At 36.4% G+C, this 19612-nt stretch overlaps 1 protein-coding gene across 1 annotated transcript in view; it reads left to right on the top strand.

The window, feature by feature from the left end:
• Window positions 1-19259, top strand: part of CLHC1 (clathrin heavy chain linker domain containing 1) — a 29013-nt gene extending 9754 nt beyond the window's left edge. Inside the window, exons 5-12 of the mRNA XM_004691405.2 lie at window positions 894-1095; window positions 1208-1320; window positions 1942-2026; window positions 3429-3535; window positions 4517-4691; window positions 6469-6671; window positions 17170-17349; window positions 18909-19259. Coding sequence (XP_004691462.1) covers window positions 894-1095; window positions 1208-1320; window positions 1942-2026; window positions 3429-3535; window positions 4517-4691; window positions 6469-6671; window positions 17170-17349; window positions 18909-19105 — 1262 coding nt within the window. The 3' untranslated portion in view covers window positions 19106-19259. The remainder of the gene's footprint in view (window positions 1-893; window positions 1096-1207; window positions 1321-1941; window positions 2027-3428; window positions 3536-4516; window positions 4692-6468; window positions 6672-17169; window positions 17350-18908) is intronic.
• Window positions 19260-19612: the final 353 nt, after the last annotated feature.

Raw genomic sequence — 19612 nt, 5'->3', positions numbered from 1 at the left:
TGGCAGGATCAGTTGGTGGAAATTTTGGAAATAGATTTGATTTCTGTAAAAGCTATATCTTGAGTTAATGAGCTCTTCCATACCAGAGAATTTCAACTGAATTAAGTCATCATCTTGCATTTGGTGGAAGCAGGGAATAGATTCACTCTCAAATATAAAATGACTGGCAAATTCCAAGTAAGATGCAAAAGATTATGTATAGGATAACTGATCAATTGACTAAATATTGATATGATTCATTGTACTGAAATGATTAAAATCAAACATAAATAACTGAGGACATTTCTGAAAGAGAATTGAGGTATACCTTTAAAGACAGTAACTGGATCAAATGAGAAAGAAGTGTATTTGAAGAGAGAGAGAGAGAGTGTGTGTGTGTGGTTATGAATAATGAGAGGACAGTGAGAAAGGGAGAGAAAACTGAAGATTTGGCAGGTATTTATAAATTTTATCTTGGAGATAAACAGATTACCCTGGGATTAGCTATAATAGATTAATGAAAGAATTGGTTAAAGAGAAATTATTTGACAGAAATCTTGAATTGTTAGCCAAAGACTCTTGGTGTTAACAAATAAGAATGATATATAGGGGGTTGGGGGGTATGGTGATAAGGTCATTAAATTTTTTTTCTTAAGGTGCTGAGGTATTTGTGTTCTTAGAACAATCCATCTTCAATGAATCTTCATTAATGCTATGTTTAAAAATGATAGTTATTTAAAAATAGATGCTAATTCTGAATATGTTCTAATATGTTCTGTAAGCATTAAGTTCACACTACCATTTCTGAGTTTTGTATAACATAATACAAACTATGTGATGTGTTTTGCAGAACTTGTTGTTAGAACATGAGTCTTTGGATTTACTGTGTCTTGATTTCTTCCCATTCTCCATAGGCATGACTCTCCAAGAATCTGTAAATTTAGAGTCTCTCACTAAATACCTGAAATTTCTTGAAGATAAATATGCAGAAATTAAGCAAGTTAAGTCACAAAAATATATACCAGCTCAGAAGAAGGCTGATTTAGATGAGGAAATGATTGTGGCACTAAAACGGCGAGATTTAACTGAAAATCTGAATAAAGAATTACGGTTTTGGTATGGATGTTGGTTATATTTATTTAAAGGTTAATGCTTTTATTTGTGTTTATCAATATTACACCATTTAATTTTAGGTTCAGTATATTGTCACTTTTTTTTGTCTTTATAGTCATCAAAGACTGCAGATTATTTCATATGCACTTTCTTCATGGATAAAATCTGGTATGAGCCATTCATTTCAAGACTTTGTGCAGCAGATTCAGAAAACCAAAGATTTAGAAGGTATCTTACCTTTTTTAACTAACAAAAATAATGGAAAACGTATTTTTTTTTTTTTTAAAGATTTATTTATTTGTGCATACAGAACTGAGGGTGCAGGCCAGAGGCTCAGGGGCAGTGAGAGGCTTCACCAGAGACAGAGTGGGGAACAGAACAGGCAGATAGACGAAGTACACTGCTGAGCGAAGCAGCGGGCAGGTCAGAGAGGTCTGCCGCGCCATGTGGTCACCTCTGGGGCAGGTGGGAATCGAACTCATGCGGAAGCGGCTTTAGATTATCAGTGCTGTGCTTTAACCCACTGCGCCACCAGGGAGGGCCGGAAAACGTATTTTTGCCCAGAAAGCAGAAGAGTAAAACTTTCCTAGACTGAGTTTAAATAAAAAATGTACTTCTGTGAGGTCTCTATTACCCTACGGATTTCTTCCTGTAGCAATTGTACGTAATTGTTTGAGAGTAGACTTAGTTAACCATTGAGGGAACATCTGAAAATAAGAAAGGGAAGGGAAAGGCAACCACTCAAGTTAGGATGATATTGTTGTGTTTAGAAGCCATAGCATTAAGTTATTGGTATTAAACATATAAATGTTTCTTATTTTGTATTGATAAATCTTAATTATCATCTAGGTGAGAAAGGCATTATTGAGGAACTACTTACAGATGATCCAAACAAGGCAAAAGAAACTGAAAATTTGCTTTACTACATTGAAAGGCAAATATTTTTAAAACTTTGATTTTTCTTTGTTAAAATGTTAGCATTTATTTATTGTTCATTTAAATACTTATACAATGCTTATTTAATATTCATTTATTACAGTTAGTGTTTGTTTAGTGTCTTGATAAACAATAGTCTGTAAAGAATAAATTAGAAAATAAATGAGAATTTTAAAAATTGACACATTCTAAAAAAAAGTATAGCGGATCGGTAGTGCAGGAGATTTTTCAGAGAAAATTATAGTGTTGATATGAGTTTTACTTATATTTTTCTTGTTACAACCTTCCACTTGATGTTTCAGAAATTTTTTGAGAATGCTTTCTTGAGTCAAATTATCTCATTTCCCCCCTATAAAGTAGTAAGGTGGCATGTTTCTCCCAATACTGACTATATACAGAATGAAATAGAGGCTTAAAGATATCTAAGACTTTATTCTGTAAGAGGTTAATTCACAGGTTATGAGACCGGTATGTAATAGTCATCTGAAATATTCTTAATCTTATATGTTAGACAGTTTTCAGCTTTTTGACTTGCTTGTTGATATCGTACAAAGAAAGGGGTAAAGATTTTTGGGGGAACATCAAAGTCTGTTACTTTCCTACACTGTATGTTTCTCTAAATCTACCAACTTTAGATATGAGAGAAAACATTTGCTAAGGTTTAAAATTTCATGTATTTTGATTTATATTACTTGACTAGTTTTTCTGCTCTAGTTTTCCATATTTGTTTACAACATTGTATAAGTCCTGTTGGCCATATTATTAATTGCAAGATGACTTGAATACCTTCTAATATAGAAAGAAAAGTAGAAGCTTTAGTTATTTTTTGTTTTTTTTTTTTTCTTTCTTGTGTCAGTATAATATTTAACCGGTGGCTTACAGAATAATAACTTCTGAATATCAAGGACAACTCTTAATTTCAACTTGGCATATCTTTGTGGTCAATATTTGGCCTAGGTTGAACCTTTAAGCAGATTACACCTCTTTTTATCTGTAGATGTGACAGGAAAAAAAAAATCTGAATTCATTGTCAATCACTCAAGTCCTTTTAATTTTCTATGGGTTGCTATAAGTATGAGAGTTATATTCTTTCTTTTTTTTCAATTACGTTTATTGAGCGAAAGTTAGTTTACATAATTGTACCTGTTTGGGGTGATAGGTTCAAGCTTCTACAATTGTATGTTTTTCAGAGTTCTAATGAGTCAAAAAAAAAAGCCAAAAATTTGGAAAGAAGTGAAATAACATCATTCAGAGTAAATGAATGTTGTTTTAGTTTATTAGAATTGTTTTATGTTTTTTGCATTATTGTGCTATAACGTTTAGTCTTATTTTGACATTTCTAATCACTTTTCTTTTTCATATATACTATTATGATGAATAATAAAATGCAATGGCTACAGGTTCAATAAATTACTTCTACTTGGCAAATATGAAAAGGCAGCTTATTTTGCAGCAAACAGTCCTAAAAGAATTCTTCTAAACATTTGGACAGTGAATAAACTTAAGGGTAAGCATTTCTCTTTGAATGATTTTATATATATATAAAATATCTATTTAATTATTCCCCTTGACAGAATGAAAAGAATATTATACTGAAAAATTAAAGCTCTAGGCTCCAATTCTGTCACTAGCATTTATTCATTTTCCTCAGCTGTAACATTAACAGGGGTTTGACTAGGTTTTCAAAATTAAGCTATAGAATATTTCAAGTATACATAAAAGTATGGCGAAACATATAGCAGCCATATAAACTTACTATCACCATTTACTCTTTTTTTTTAAAAAAAGATTTATTTATTTATGCATATACATCTGGGGTATAGGCCAAAGATACAAGGGTGGTAAGAGGAATCACCAGAGACAGAGTGGGGAGCAGAACAGGCAGATCAACGAAGTACACTGCTGAGGGAAGGAGCCGGTGAGACAGGAGAGGTCTGCGATGCCATTTGGATCACCTGCCTGGCCAGGGATCAAACTTGTGCTGCATTGGTTGCCATAGCTTCTAAATGCGGTGCTTTAATGCCTTGTACCACCAGGGAGGGTCCCTAAATTTAAAAAATTTCATATAGTATTTCTGGTCTTCATTCCTTAGCATAGATCCATATCTACATCATTTTCCTTCTAATTAAAAAACTTTATTTTAAATAGTACAAGTCTGTTGGTCATATATTATTTCAGATTTTAAACTTTCTCTGGAAACTGAAGGAGGTGATTTTCTAGCTTCTTTCCTGGCTTCTGAATGACTCAGCAAATTTTGGCATTTCTTGGCATGTAGGTACATCAGTCCAGTCTCTGCCTCAGTTTTCATGTGGCATGTGATATTGATTCATTATTCAAAATACAAAGTTTAATCCATAGCATTGGTTAAAAATTACAAATATGTAACTTTAGATTAAAATTTTCAGAAAATGCAGAGATGACAAGAATATGAAGAAAAAGCAAACTATTATTGAAAATATTTCACTTAAAATTTTGCTTCTTTCTGTAGTTATTGGAAAAATTAGAGGAGGACTTTTTCCATTGCTAATATTTTTTGAGGCTATCTTTAGCACAAGTCATGCTTTCAGACGTCCTATTGATGCAGAACTAACCCTGGAAGGAATCAAATGTGGATTGTCTGAAAAACGTTTAGATTTAGTTACCAACTGGGTCACTCAGGAAAGGTAAGCAGAATTAAGCTTTTATTTAATATTTGTTCTCAAGTTTTTAATAGTTTTTTAATAGTACATTATTTGAGCATTTGCTTCATTGCAAATGGGTCAGTCAGGGGATAATATAGCGATTGGAGGAGGGTGGGGTGAGGAAAGGAGATCTCTAGGCTCATTTCCCAGCTCCATCCAGGTTATTTACTACCTTCTTTTCTCCTAGGGCCAGAATTCCTTGTTTCTCCTTCCCCTCCCTCCACATAGGGACAATTTCATTCTTTTGGGACTTGACCCTCCTTCTTGCTTAGAATAATTTTTATTTTTAATTGGACTTTTCTGTGGAAAGTGACAAGCCAAGACAGAGCAACCTCAGTCAGTTTTAAAATAACACTGGCATGGTACTTCTGTTTTCCTTATAGTACCAATGCTTGCAAGATCTGTCATTTTATTTTGAACTAAAATTTGTTATCATTGACTGTAATCAGCATGTAGGAACAGTGGGCGGGTCAGGAAAGGTCTGCTGCGCCATGTGGATTACCTCCAGAGTGGGCATCGAATTCATTCTGAAGTGGCTTAGCTTCTTTTTTTTATTATTTTTTAATTTTAATTTATTATTATTATTTATTTATATATTTTTATTATATATATATTTTATTTTATTTTTTGATTTATTTATTCATTCATGCAGAACTGGGGTACAGGCCAGAGATGCAGAGGGTGAGAGGATTCACCAGAGACAGAGTGGGGAGCAGAACAGGCAGATCTAGGAAGTACACTGCTGAGGGGAGCAGAGCAGAACAGGCAGATCTAGGAAGTACACTGCTGAGGGGAGCAGCGGGCGGGTCAGGAGAGGTCTGCCATGCCATGTGGATCTCCTCAGGGGCAGGCGGGAATCGAACTCATGCGGAAGTGCTGTGCTTTAACCCGCTGCGCCACCAGGGAGGGCCGGCTTTAGCTTCTTAGTGCTGTGTTTTAAACAGCTGTGCCACCAGGGATGACCCGATTCTCCTTTTTTTAAAGAAGATTTATTTATTTATGCATACAAGAACTGGGTACAGGCCAGAGGTACAGAGGAATAAGAGGATTCACCAGAAGCAGAGTGGGGAACAGAACAGGCAGATGTACTGAAATATACTGCTGAGGGAGCAGTGGGCAAGACAGGAGAAGTCTGCTGCATCATGTGGGTCATCTCCCTGGCCAGGGATTGAATTTGTGCTGCAATGACAATGGATAGCTTCAGACTGCTGTGATGTTACTCCTTGTGACACTAGAGAGGCCCTTGACCTTTTTTGTAGATGTTTTTAAAAGTCTTCCCCTAAAGGAATATGATTGATTTTGTCCTAGTTATGTTAAATCTTAGATATGTTAAATTTCTTCCAGATAAATTGGCTATTAATTTGAAATTCTTTTTTTTTTTTTAAGATGTATTTATTTAGGCATATATGGGTTAGAGGCCAGAAGTATGGGGCAGTGAGAGGATTCACCAGAGACAGAATGGGGGGCAGAACAGGCAGATGTACTGAAATACACAGCTGAGGGGAGCAGTGGGCAGCTGAAGAGGGATCTGCCATGCTATGTGGGTCACCCCCTGGCCAGGGATTGAACTCATGCTGCAGTGGCTGCTATAGCTTCATAGTGCTGTACTTTAACCCCTTGTACCACCAGGGAGGGCCCTAACTTGAAATTCCTAAAGTCTATAGAAAATCCAGTTCTGGTATGCTGAATTTTCATATATTTCATTCTTATCCATTCATCAAGAATTCTAATGTGTGCCCTGTTGATCTTCCTTCTCTAGGCTGACATTTTCTGAAGAGGCTGGAGATGTGATTTGTGATTATGGGGAACATGATATTTACAACAAGGCTAAGTGCCTGGCTCTAGCTCAAATTATTTATAGCGAATGTGGTTTGCATAAGAAATTTCTTCTTTGCCTGTGTAAACAGGGTCAGGTTCACGCAGCCATGGAATATATAGAACAATTCAAGGACTTAACTTCTGGTAAGTAAAAAAACCCCACAAAAACAAACAAAAAAACCCCTACCTATTTGTAGATATTGAAATTCTTGACTTTAATTGTAAAGTCCCCTTTGGTTGCAGGTAGTATTTTGGGTTTACATTATAAGCTGATAAGTGGATTTCTTTCATAACTTTTACTGAAAATAATTAAGGTCAGAGCTGATGAATGACGTTCATGTTAGCAATTCAAAACATAAGCATTTAGTTAACTGGGTAAGTACTGAAACATAGTTTTTTAAAAGATGTATTTATGCATACAAGAACTGGAGTACAGTCCAGAGGAGTGGGAGTTTAGAGGGTTCACCAAGACAGAGTAGGGGAACAGGACAGGTGGATTGGTTGAAATACAATGCTGAGGGGAGCAGTGGATGAGACAGGAGAAGTCTGCTGCACCATATGGGTCAGCTGCCTGGCCAGGGATCAAACTTGTGTTTCAGTAGCTGTGGATGGCTTCATAGTGCTGAAACTTAACACCTTGTGCCACCAGGGAGGTCCCTGAAATACATCTTTTTTTTTTTTTTTAAAGATGTATTTATTATACATACAGAACTGGGGTAGTGAGAGTATTCACCAGAGACAGTGGGGAGCAGAACAGGCTGACTGACAAAGTACACTGCTGAGGGGAGCAGCGGGCAGGTCAGGAGAGGTCTGCCACACCATGTGGATCACCTCCAGGGCAGGGATCAAAGTCATACTGAAGTGGATTTAGCTTCTCAGTGCTGTTCTTTAACCCGCTGTGCCACCAGGGAGGGCCCTGAAATATATAGTTTTTTTTTTTTTTTTTAAAGATTTATTTATTTGTGCATACAGAACTGGGGTACAGGCCAGAGGCTCAGGGGTGGCGAGAAGCCTCACCAGAGACAGAGCGGGGAGCAGAACAGGCAGATCGAGGAGGTACACTGCTGAGGGGAGCAGCGGGCGGGTCAGGAGAGGTCTGCCACGCCATGTGGTCACCTCCGGGGCAGGCGGGAATCGAACTCATGCGGAAGCGGCTTTAGATTCTCAGTGCTGTGCTTTAACCCGCTGCGCCACCAGGGAGGGCCTGAAATATATAGTTTTAAAGATAAATTTAGCAGCAGTATAAATTTTGCTGGATAATTAAAGGAGTTTAAAAAAAAAAAAAAAACAACTTGTCTTAGCTATGTCCTGAAGTATAATACCTGAAGTATAATATAAGCATTAGAGGAGAAGAATTAAGGAAATAATGTTTATTTAAAATTTTGCAACACCTAGCTTAGCTTGTCATTTGAGTAGTGATCCAAGACAATTTTTTTTAACTTACAGAATTTACTTCGAATTGGAGATCCTGATTTAGTAGCTGATCTCTTATTATGAATCTAGTCTAGCAGTAAAATTAATATACAGACATCTCTGATATCTGTCCAAATATTGCCTCAATTAAAAATTAATTTAAAGTCTTTCATTCCAAAGGCATAAATCTGATTGACAAATAAATTGACTGTTTTAGAAGTAAAGATTCTTTTTATTTTCCTCAGTTAATAAGTAGTTTCTAGAATAAAGCCTGAAATTATTTGCTTACCTCCATTATTATTAAATAAGTGAACATCCTTTAGGGGAAATTCTAGATCTGAGGCTCTCAAATTTATGGTTTGGGGCCTGCTTTATACTTTTAAAAAGCATCAAGAATCCCTAAGAGCTTTTTACTTATATGGGTTATATATATCTATTGCTATTTACCTTATTAGAAATTGACAGGAAATTTAAAAATATTGAGTCATTTAAATAATAAGTCCCATAATATGTTATCATAGATAAAATATTTTTATAAAAAATTACTTCTCTAACCACACAATTTCATCAAGAATGGTAGTACTTTACATTTTACAAATCTCTATAATGTCTGGTTTAATGGAAGACTAGATTCACATATCTGCTCTGTCTTCAGTCTATTGTAATAGCACATGTTGTGTAGTTGCTGGAAAATGTGTTTGTAAGAGAATGAAAATGAAAAAGATGAATATAATAATTTAGTATTTTTATGAAAATAGCTCTGACTTTAGACCTAGACCATATTTTGAGAACCAATTTCTAGACAACTGTAGTCAACACACATGGTATAGTACCACTACCTAAAATAAATAATGATTAATAACATGTCAAGCCAAGGAATAAGGAAAAGTATTCTGAAGTGTCATAATCACAGGGGGAAGGTCACAGGATTTCAATTTGTGAACAGGCTGACTGACAAAGTACACTGCTGAGGGGAGCAATGGGCGGGTCAGGAAAGGTCTGCTGCACCGTGTGGGTCACCTCCGGGGCTGGGATCTAACTCGCACTGAGGCAGCTGCTGCCAGCTTGCAGTGCTGCGTCCTAACCCGTTGCACCACCAGGGAGGGCCCTGTTGCTACTTTTTTGAATATGTCCATTCTTACTGGTGTGTTGACATCTCATTGTGGTTTTGACTTGCATTTCTCTGATTATAAGTGTTATTGAACTTTTTTTTTAAAAAAAAAAAAGATTTATTTATGCATATAAGAACTGGGGTTTAGGCCAGGGACTGGGGGGGGGGGTGAGAGGATTCACTTAAGACAGAGTTGGGAGCAGAACAAGCAGAAATATACTGCTGAAATATACTGCTTAGGGGAGCAGCAAGTGGGTCAGGAGAGGTCTGCCATGCCATATGGGATACTTACCCGGCTAGGGATCGAACTCGTGCTTCAGTGGCTATTGCAGCTTCATAATGCTGCACTTTAATCTGTTGCACTAACAGGGAGGGCCCAACGTTGAAACTGGGGTACAGACCAGAGGTGCAGGGGCAGTGAGAGGATTCACCAGAGACAGAGAGGGGAGCAAAACAGGCAGATTGACAAAGTACACTGCTAAGGGGAGCAGTGGGTGAGTCAGGGGAGGTCTACCGCGCCATGTAGATCACCTCTAGGGCTGGGGATTGAACTCGCACAGAGGCTGCTGTGGCCAGCTTACAGTGCTGCATCCCTCACCCGTGGCCACCAGGCAGGGCCCCCAATGTTGAACATTTTTTATAGACCTGTTAGCCATTTGCATTTCCTCTTTGGAGAAATGTCCTTTTAGTTCTTCTGACCATTTTTCGATTGTATTGTTTTTGTTGAGTCTTGTGAGCTCTTTGTAGTCAGTCCATTGTCAGTTGTACGGAGTGTGAATATTTTCTCTTAATCAGTATGGGGTTTCTTTGTTTTGGTTATTGTTTGGTTATTGTACAGAAGTTTATTTTTTTTAAGATTTATTTTTTATTTTATTTATGCATACAAGAACTGGGCTATATGCACAGATTCAGGGGTTGAAAGATTTACCAGGGACAGAGTGGGGAGCAGGTCAGGCAGAAACACACTGCTGTGGGGAACATCAAGCAAAACGAGAGGTCTGCTGTGCCATGTGGATCGAACTCCTCCACAGTGGCTGGTGATAGTTTGTTAATGCTGAGACTTAAACCTTTGTACCACCAAGAAGGCTCTGCTATACAGCAGCTTTTTAGTTTGATATAATCCCAGCTGTTTATTTTTCCTTCATTTTTTTTGCTTTCAGGAATGTCGTTAAAGACATTTCTCAGATGTCTGTCTTGGAGAATTTTGCCTGTGTTTTCTTCCATATATTTTATGGTTTTCAGTCTCAGTGTTTAAGTCTTTTATCCATTTTGTGTTAGTGTTTGTTCATGGTTGAGGTAGTAGTCTAGTTTCATTCTTTGGCATGTGACAGTCCAGTTTTCCCAGCACCATTTATTGAACGGGTTGCCCTTGTTCCATTGCATAGTCTTTGCTACTTTGACATAGATTAGTTGTCCATATATGTGGCTTTATTTCTGAGTTATCAAATTGATTCCATTGGTCTGTGTGTCTGTTTTTGTTCCAGTACCACAGTTGTTTTTTTTCTTCACACTGTTTTTACTATTGTGATTCTGGAGTATAGTTTGCAGTCTGGAAGTGTGATACCTCCATTCTCCGTTTTTTTCAGGAGAGCTTTGACTATTCTAGGTTTTTTGCAATTTCATATGAATTAGCATTGTCTGCTCTATTTCTTTGAAGACTGTCACTGAGATTTTTTTCTTTTAAGATTTATTTATTTATGCATACAGAACTGGGGTACAGGCCAGAGGTGCAGGGGCAGCGAGAGGATTCACCAGAGACAGAGTTGGGAGCAGAACAGGCCAACTGATGAAGTACACTGCTGAGGGGAGCGGTGTGGGTGGGTCAGGAGAGGTCTGACGTGCCATGTGGGTCACCTTCAGGGCAGGGTTCACATTCATGCTGAAGTGGCTTTAGCTTCTTAGAGATGTGCTTTAACCCGCTGCGTCACCAGGGAGGGCCCACCACTGAGATTTTTATTGGGGTTGTGTTCAGTTGCTTTCAGTAGGATGGCTATTATGACAATGTTAGTTCTTCAAATCTATGAGCAGGGTTTTTTTTTCATTTCTCTGTGTCTTTTATTTCTTTTAACAATGTTTTATAATTTTCATCATATATTTTTATAATTTTCTTTGTCTTTCTCCTTCTTTGTTGTAGCTATTCCTAGGTGTTCAATGTTTTTGGTACAAATATAAATTTTTTTTTTAATTTCCTCTACATCAGACTGTCTATAGGAAGCCTATTGATTTTTGTGTATTGATTTTCTTCTGATATTTTGCTAACTGGTTTATTATTTTAATTAGTTTGTGATAGACTTTTTAGGGTTCTCTGTATTATCGTCTGCAGATAGTGATAGTTATACTTCTTCTTTCCCTATTTGAATTCCTTGCATGTCTTTTTCATGTCTTACTGCTCTGGGTAGGACTTCCAGTACTATATAAAAGTACACTGAGAATTATATTGGCTGTTACATATCAGTTGGGTTTGTTGTATGTGGCTTTTATCATATTAAGGTGTGATACTTATGTTCCAAGAATTTTGAGTCTTCATCATAAATGGGTGTTGAACTTTGTCAAAAGCTTTCTTAGCACCTATTGATACGATCAATAGAAAAATAGTTTTTATTTTTCTTTTTATTGATGTGTTTAATTACATTAATTGATTTTCATATGTTGAACTATCTTTGAATCCCTGGAATGAATCCCACTTTGTCATGGTTTATTATCCTTTGATGCATTGTTGGATTTTGTGTGCTGGAATTTTATTGAGGATTTTTGCATCTATGTTCACTAGGGAGATTTACTGTAGTTTTCTTTTTTGTGTGTTGTTTTTGTTTGGTTTTGGTAATAGTGTAATGTTGGTCTCATATGATGTTTTTGGTAGTATTCTTCCTTTGTCAATTTCTTGAAAGAGTTTTTGTTGGATACACATTAATTTATCTTTGAATGTTTGGTAGAGCTCATTTGTGAAACTGCCTAGTCCTGAGCTTTTGTTCTGGGGGAGGGTATTTATTGTTGTTCAGTTTCATTACTCATAATTGGTTTGTTTAAGTTTTCTATGTCTTCTTTATCCAGGTTTTGGTGATTATAAAGTTTTACAAATTTGTCCATCTCTTCTAAATTATTGAACCGGTTTGCATATAGATGTTCATAGTAATCTCTGAACATTCTCTGAATTTCTACTCTTGGTATCTTCTCCTTTCACTTACTATCCTATTTATTTGTGTTTTTTACCATATTTTCTCTGTGACGCTGGCTAGAGATTTGTCAGTTTTATTTTTTCAAAGAACCAACTTTTGGTTTCACTGATCTTTTGGATTACCCTTTTTATTTTTATTTCATTTATTTTTGCTTGAATTTTTATTATTTCCTTTCTTCTATTGGCTCCTGGGTTTTTTTGTTCTTTTTCTAGTTCTTTGAAATGGGAGATTAGGTTGTTTCTTTGGGTTATTTCTTGTTTCTTGATGGGGCCTGTATTGCTATATACTTTCCTTTTATATTGCTTTTGCTGCTCCCATACAGCTGGGAAGTTGCCTCATCATTAAGTTGCCTTATTCATCTCAATTTATTTTTTAATATTTAATCTTGGATTCCACATTAATCTAATGGTTTTCTGTAGTATTGAGTTTAATTTCTAGGAAATGGTAGTATTCCTTGCTTTCTTTTCACAGTTTATGTCTAGTTTGGTGTCTTTATGGTCAGAGAAGATAATATGTTTTTGGTCTTCATATACCTGCTGATGTTTGTCTTGTGGCCCAGTGCATGATCACTCTTGGAGAATGATCTGTGTGCACTTGAGAAATATGTGTATTCAAATTTTAGGGAGTGCAGTATCCTATAAATGTCTGTTAGACCTGTAGGTCTGGGTCTCTAAGTAGGGCTATAATGTTCATTTTTAGAAATGATTAAAATTTGCCGTTAACATATTTTGGTGTTCCTTCATTTGGCAAATATATATGAGTGTTATATCTTCTTGGTATTGTCCCCTTGAACATAATGTAGTGACCATATTTGTCTCCTTTTTTTTATTCTTTAAAAATTTAGAGGCCAGAGATGCAGAGGGTGAGAGGATTCACCAGAGACAGAATGGGGAACAGAACAGGCAGATCAACAAAAATACACTGCTGAGGGAAGCAGCAGTCAAGACAGGAGAGGTCTGCTGTGCCATGTTTGTCAGCTACCTGGCCAGGGATTGAACTTGTGCTGCATGGCTGCAGATAGCTTCATAGTGCTGCACTTTAACAAAACTGTGTGCCACCAGGGAGGCCCCCATATATTCTCTTTTTATGTTTTTAATTTGAAGTGTATTTTATCTAAAGTAAGTATGGCTGTTCTGGCCTTCTTTTGGGGTCCATTTGCTTGAATAATTGTTTTCCAACCTTTTACTTTCAACCTGCCTTTATCTTTTGCAGTTAGATGTGTTTCCTGGAAAGAGCAAAAAGGTGCATTCTGTTTTAAAATCCAGCTTGCTACTCTGTGTCTTTTTATTAATGAGTTTAGTACATTTACATTTAGGGTTATTGATATATTGGAGTCTGTACTTGCCCTTTTGTTCATCATTTTGAAGTTCTATCCCTTATCTTATTCTTTCTATTCATTCCTCTGTTAGTTTTGGCTTTAAGTAGATTCTTGTAAAAAATTTTGGAATAAGGCTAAGTAGTAATGAATTTCTGGGGATTTTGTTTGTCTCAGAAGGTCTTTGATTTTCTCTCATAGAGGAAGAAGAGCTTTGCAGGGTAAAGGTATTCTTGATTGGCATTTTTTTGTGTTGGAGTTTGTTGAAAATGTCACTCCATTTTGTTCTTGCCCTTAGTGTTTCTTTAGAGAAGTCTGATGTCAGCCTAATTGGTTTTCCTTTGTATGTTATCTGTTTCTTCATCCTTATCAGTTTCACTATTATTTCCTTTTCTTGGACTCTTAAAAACTTTACTATTATATGTCTTGCTGTAGTTTTCTTTCATTTTGGTAATTATTTGGTGTTCTAGTTTCCTGTATGCCTGTTTTCATTCCTTCTCCATGTTTGGGAAGTACTCTTCAATTATTTCCTGGAATAATTTCTCAGTTCCCTTGTCTCTCTCTTCACCTTCAGGGATTCCTATGACTCATATTTCCTTTTCCTTATGGTGTCAGATAGTTATTGAAGTGTTTCTTCATTCTCTTTCCGTTGTACCTCTTTTCTTTTCTCTTCAGTTCTTTTGTATCTTCAAGAGTACTGATTCATTCTATTCCTTCTGTTCTCCCAGTATCCTTTATGGTCTCTTTGAACATCTTCCATTTCCTTTAATTTCTTCTTCAGGAATTCATTCTCATTCCTCATTGATTGTATTCTTTTCCCTTTCTCTTAACTATGAATTGTTTTTATTATGGCATTTCTAAATTCTTTTTCTGTGAGGCAGAGGTATTATTCTGTGTCCGAATCATTAGATTCTGGAGGTTGACTTTCTTCCTATGGTGTATCGTTACCAAGAGGGCCTGCTTAATCACTTGTATTTTTCTTTTCTTCCCATTGTTTGCTTTTGGCTTTGCTCTATTCACAGTGCCCCAGTACCATTGGTGCTATGGACATGATTTCTGATTTCCCTTGCTATGTCATGGATGTTTCTGCCTAGAGCCTTAGCTGCTGATGAGCAGAAGTAAGGGTGGGGGTCCTTGCAGCTTAACCCTCTGCTTTTCAGCTAGACCACTGCTAAAAGCAGGAGGGAATCTAGCCATTATTCCCTGACTTGGGAGTTGGGGGCTTCCTGCAGTTCCCATCTGGTTGCATACCTGCCAGGTAGTTGATGTCAGCAACCTCCAGAACCCAATGATTCGGACACAGAATAATACCTCTGCCTCACAGAAAAGCCTGGATGCCCAGGCTTTCCTACTGGGCATGCAGGATAGTGCGGTGGGTGAGGTTTAAGGTGGAGGGGAATTCTTGTACTTCCTATCAAGACACATTTCTGTTGTGGCTGATGTTATAAGCTGTGATTTGCCCCAGGCACCCCTGCCTTTCCAGCCCCCTCTAACTATGTAGAATGGGAACCAACTACTCAGCCTGGGGTAGTTAAGAGTCTTCTGAGGAGCTCTATACCACCAGGCACAAGCTGAGACCCAGTTTATTGTGAGATACCTGCAGGCTACACATTCAGTTTTTTGAAGAGCAGCCCTAGAGATTGGGAGGTCTTATTCTGTAAGGATCAGACAAACTCTTCTCTTTTATATCATGTGTTTAATTTGGGAAAATTAACTTCTCTAACCCTCTTTCTTCACTTATGAGAATAATATCTTGCTGAGTATTAAATACATTGATTTAACATAAGTTCTCAGTACATTAAGTAATGTATTTAATAAATATCTTACCTTATATTTTCTTTCAAAAATGGGAATCAAAAACGGGGGGGTGGCGGCCCTCCCTGGTGGTGCAGTGGGTTAAAGCACAGCACTGAGAATCTAAAGCCACTTCCGCATGAGTTCGATTCCCGCCTGCCCCGAGGTGACCACATGGTGTGGCAGACCTCTCCTGACCCGCCCGCTGCTCCCCTCAGCAGTGTACTTCGTCTATCTGCCTGTTCTGCTCCCCACTCTGTCTCTGGTGAAGCCTCTCACCGCCCCTGAGCCTCTGGCCTGTACCCCAGCTCTGTATGCACAAATAAATAAATCTTTAAAAAAAAAAACAAAAAAAAACGGGGGGGTGGGGAGGGAAGTGCATGGGATTATGGTGATGGCACATGAGTGACTTGGTGATGGGTAACCCATGGGGATTACAATTGAGATGGAAAAAAAATGTACAAAATGATGTAAAAATAAACAAAAGAAAGTTGAATGTATAGTATTGTAATGATAAAGTAAACTTAATTTTATGTACTTGGTCAGACTATTAATCAAACACCCATCATTTCTGTACAATATAACCAATGCTGTGTAACTCTGGGTATGTTATAAAAATAACTTTTTAATAATAATTAGATGAAAAAAATTAGATTTAGAAATTTTTTAAAAAGTAAATTATGAATTAAATAAGCAAGAACAGTTTCAGAAATATTTTAACTAGCATTATTATGGTCAACATCTCTCTTTTCCCAACTTTTCCTCATCTTCCATGCTGAGTTTCAAGTTTCATTTCCTATCAAATTTCAGAACATTCCATATGACTCTAGTACTTCCTTTAAAAAAAAAAAAACTAGAACATTAACTCAAAATTTCTCAATTTAGGAAAGAGATCATAATTGTGGCTTTAAGTTGCCTCAATGATTGACAGGTATATTAAGCCATATTTTTTAAATTGCTTTTTTTTGGATTAAAAGTAGGTCAGACATAGACAACTTAATATGGCTCAACAATTAGCTACTTAAGAAGATAATTTTCAGTTTTGAGTTTCTAAGTACTTGATTTTTAGAAAATATTTATTTATTTTATGCATACAGAACTGGGATACAGGCCAGAGGTACAGGGGCAGTGAGAGGATTCACCAGTGACAGAGTGGGGGGCAGAACAGGCAGATCAACGAAGTACACTGATGTGGGAGCAGTGGAGGAGACAGGAGTGGTCTACCACAACATGTGGGTCACCTTCCTGGCTGGGTTTCAAACTTGTGCAAAGCGTTTGCAGCACTGCTAGGGAGAGTCAATACTTGATGTTTTTTAGGGAGAAAATTACTGAACTCCTTTTTTCCTGTGCAAGGCCTGAAAAAAGTTATTTTATACTCTAGAAGATAGCCAAATAAGAGTAACAAAAAATAAACAAACATAATGTAGTATGTAGCTTGAACATTAAACATGAACAATATCTATTCTGGCCCTTTTAAGATGTAAGAACTGAAGTCCAGAAGATTAAGTGAACAATGGATCTATAATTAGAACTCAAGGTTTTCTGTTGCCTCTCTCAACCTTTTTATTATACCACGTTTTCATGATACTTTCTATTTCTGGCCCACTTTATTATAGGCATTTCCCCCCTCCACCCATCCCTTTTTTTTTTTTTTTTTTGCTATGCTGAGCTTGATTTTCTTGACTGGTAGAATATTGTTGAGTTTGGGTTGGAATGGGTCATTGAGGGCTTTGGAAGAATTAGAGAAAGAATTGGCAGGTGCATACAGTGGCTGGTCCCACAGTTGAGGTGTCATGATAGGATGTTGAAACAGTTTTTTATTTTTGCTTTCAGATGACTTGATGCAGCTAGTAAAGTTATGTCCCCACACTGAATTAATTCAGTGCCTCACTAAAGAATGGAATGGAAAGCCACCACCTTTATCTTTTGGCCTAGCTATACTTCATCTATTCTCTGTAGATATGAAAAAAGTTGCCATTAAATTGCTTCAAGAAATAAGTAAGGGTGGGAAAGGTAAGTAGACTAAAGTGTTTTTGTGGAGTAAATAATTGTGGGTTGTTTAGGGAAAGCTTCAGTAGCATAAGTTAATCTTCCTAAGAGTCCTTCTTGTCAAGAATTAACTTTGGGAGTTTAAAAATATAAAGGTTATAGAGATTACATTATATTGTAATGGTATATATTTCTTGAAACCAGAGAGAAAAGAAAATCTTTATGAAGTTTGAGGGGAATATTGTAATAGTTAACACTACTCTAAAAACTATAATTTTAACATATGCATATTTACTTTAAATGCTATTTAGACTCAGATCTTTTAAAATTACTAAATAAAATACACATGTAAATATCAGTTATGTATATTTACTCTGAACATAACTTTGTGGTGAGATTAAAAACTAATTCAATTTTACTTTTTCCTTTTCTTTCTCTAATTTAAAATAAACTTGAGCAGAAAACTGGATCTTAAGTTACTGTGGGAGTTAAAAAATGGAATGTAAATTACATGAAAGCATATTTTAGGAAGATAACTAAAAATCACTACAGCTATCACTAAGATACTTTATTTAATAAAAAAATAATAACTATGGTAGAATAAAATAATAGTAATGACAATATTCTTAAAAAGATCCTTAAGTATTTTAAGTAATGCAGGTAATAGATAGGACATGAGCTTTATATATAAATATATATCAAAGAGGGGCACTCTTGATTTTCAAATGTAAAGAATTTCATTAGTTTTTTACTTATTTATGCATATAGAACTGGGGTACATGTCAGAGGTGCAGGAGTGGTGAGCGATTCACCAGTGACAGAGTGGGTAGCAAAACAGGCAGATGGAGAAAATACACTGCTGAGGGGAGCAGTGGGCGGGTCAAGAGTGGTCTGCCCTACCTTGTGGGTCACCTTCCTGGCCAGGGACCCAACTTTCCGTGAAGCCGCTGCTGAAAGCTTCATGGTGCTGCATTTTAACCCGTTGCACCACCACGAGGGCCCAAATATTTCATTAGTTTTCTTTAATAAGCAAAATATTTCCTTTGGAAAAATATTTGTCGTGTAGGTTACATCATTTGGCAGTTACTATCTAGGGATAAAATGGAGGATTTGGCAAAGAGCCTTTTCAGCTCTTTGGTCAGCACTATAAGGGAATTTATAAAATTCCCTTTCATGATGCTTGATGCATCATGAAAACTATTATATTCCTTCAGTTATTTCAGTTTCTGGTCTCTACTTTTTAAACTATATGAGCAAGTCTGAACCTGTAATAGATTCTTCACGCCTTTTAAGTTCATTTCTTTATAGTCTTCAGCATCTAACCTAATCAAGATGGAGATGCACAGAGGAGTGGGGAATGTGAAAAATGGTAGAGTTGAATTAAGTCATTAAAGCTTAGTGAAAATAGAGAAGGAGAAGGAATTTAAGTACCCCATGTTAAACTTAATAGGAATCAGGTATGAAAATCAGATTTATTATTAGTAATTAAGTAGAAATGTATCTTTTTCAATTTATGAGGAATTGCTAAGGATGGATTATCGAATAAGATAAATACCATACTATAATTTTATTTTTTTCTTCAGATGCACTTGAACATGTTATGATAAATGATCCATTTTGCTCCGTAGAAAACTGGCAAGAAATGGCAAATATATGTTTACAGAATGGCTTTCAAAAATTATCTCATGACATCATTTCCATTCTTCGATCTCAGTCTGGAGTTACAGAAATTTCTAAAGAGGATGATACAGTCAATTTAATGGAGCATGTTTTTTGGTAGTTCTGTATCTTAACCAGTTGAGGGAGCTTCTTTTATGTGTGGTTGGCTGGGGAAACTTATTTTAACATAACTAACAAATAAATCTAAAATATGAAAGTCATAGAAATCTATGCTTCTTTAGTTATGATGCCATTTAAATTTACCTCTGAAACATTTATACTAGTGCTTCCTTTTTTCTGAATAGTCATTTTTTATATTGAATCTTGATAAAACACAAGAAAACTCAGTTTAGGCATTTCCATCTTTATAACAGCCTAAGCTAATGTCCAGAAAAATTCCTTTCTGCTTATCTAATTTGATAGCAAGAACTGAGGATGTATGAATAGTATCTTGTCTCTCTTAGACTGTTTCCCCAAATATCAAATGTGGTAAGCCTGATTTTTTTTTTTAATTAAAAAGTTTATTTTTACATCATTTTGCACATTTTTTTTTCATCTCAATTGTAATCCCCACGGGCTTCCCATCACCAAATCACCCCTGTGCCACCACCATAGTCCCGTGCATTTC

This window comes from Condylura cristata, unplaced genomic scaffold (assembly GCF_000260355.1).
Source record: "Condylura cristata isolate star-nosed mole 26May11 unplaced genomic scaffold, ConCri1.0 scaffold00031, whole genome shotgun sequence".
NCBI classification, from domain to species: Eukaryota; Metazoa; Chordata; class Mammalia; order Eulipotyphla; family Talpidae; genus Condylura; species Condylura cristata.
This window is presented reverse-complemented; position numbering and strand designations above follow the sequence as displayed.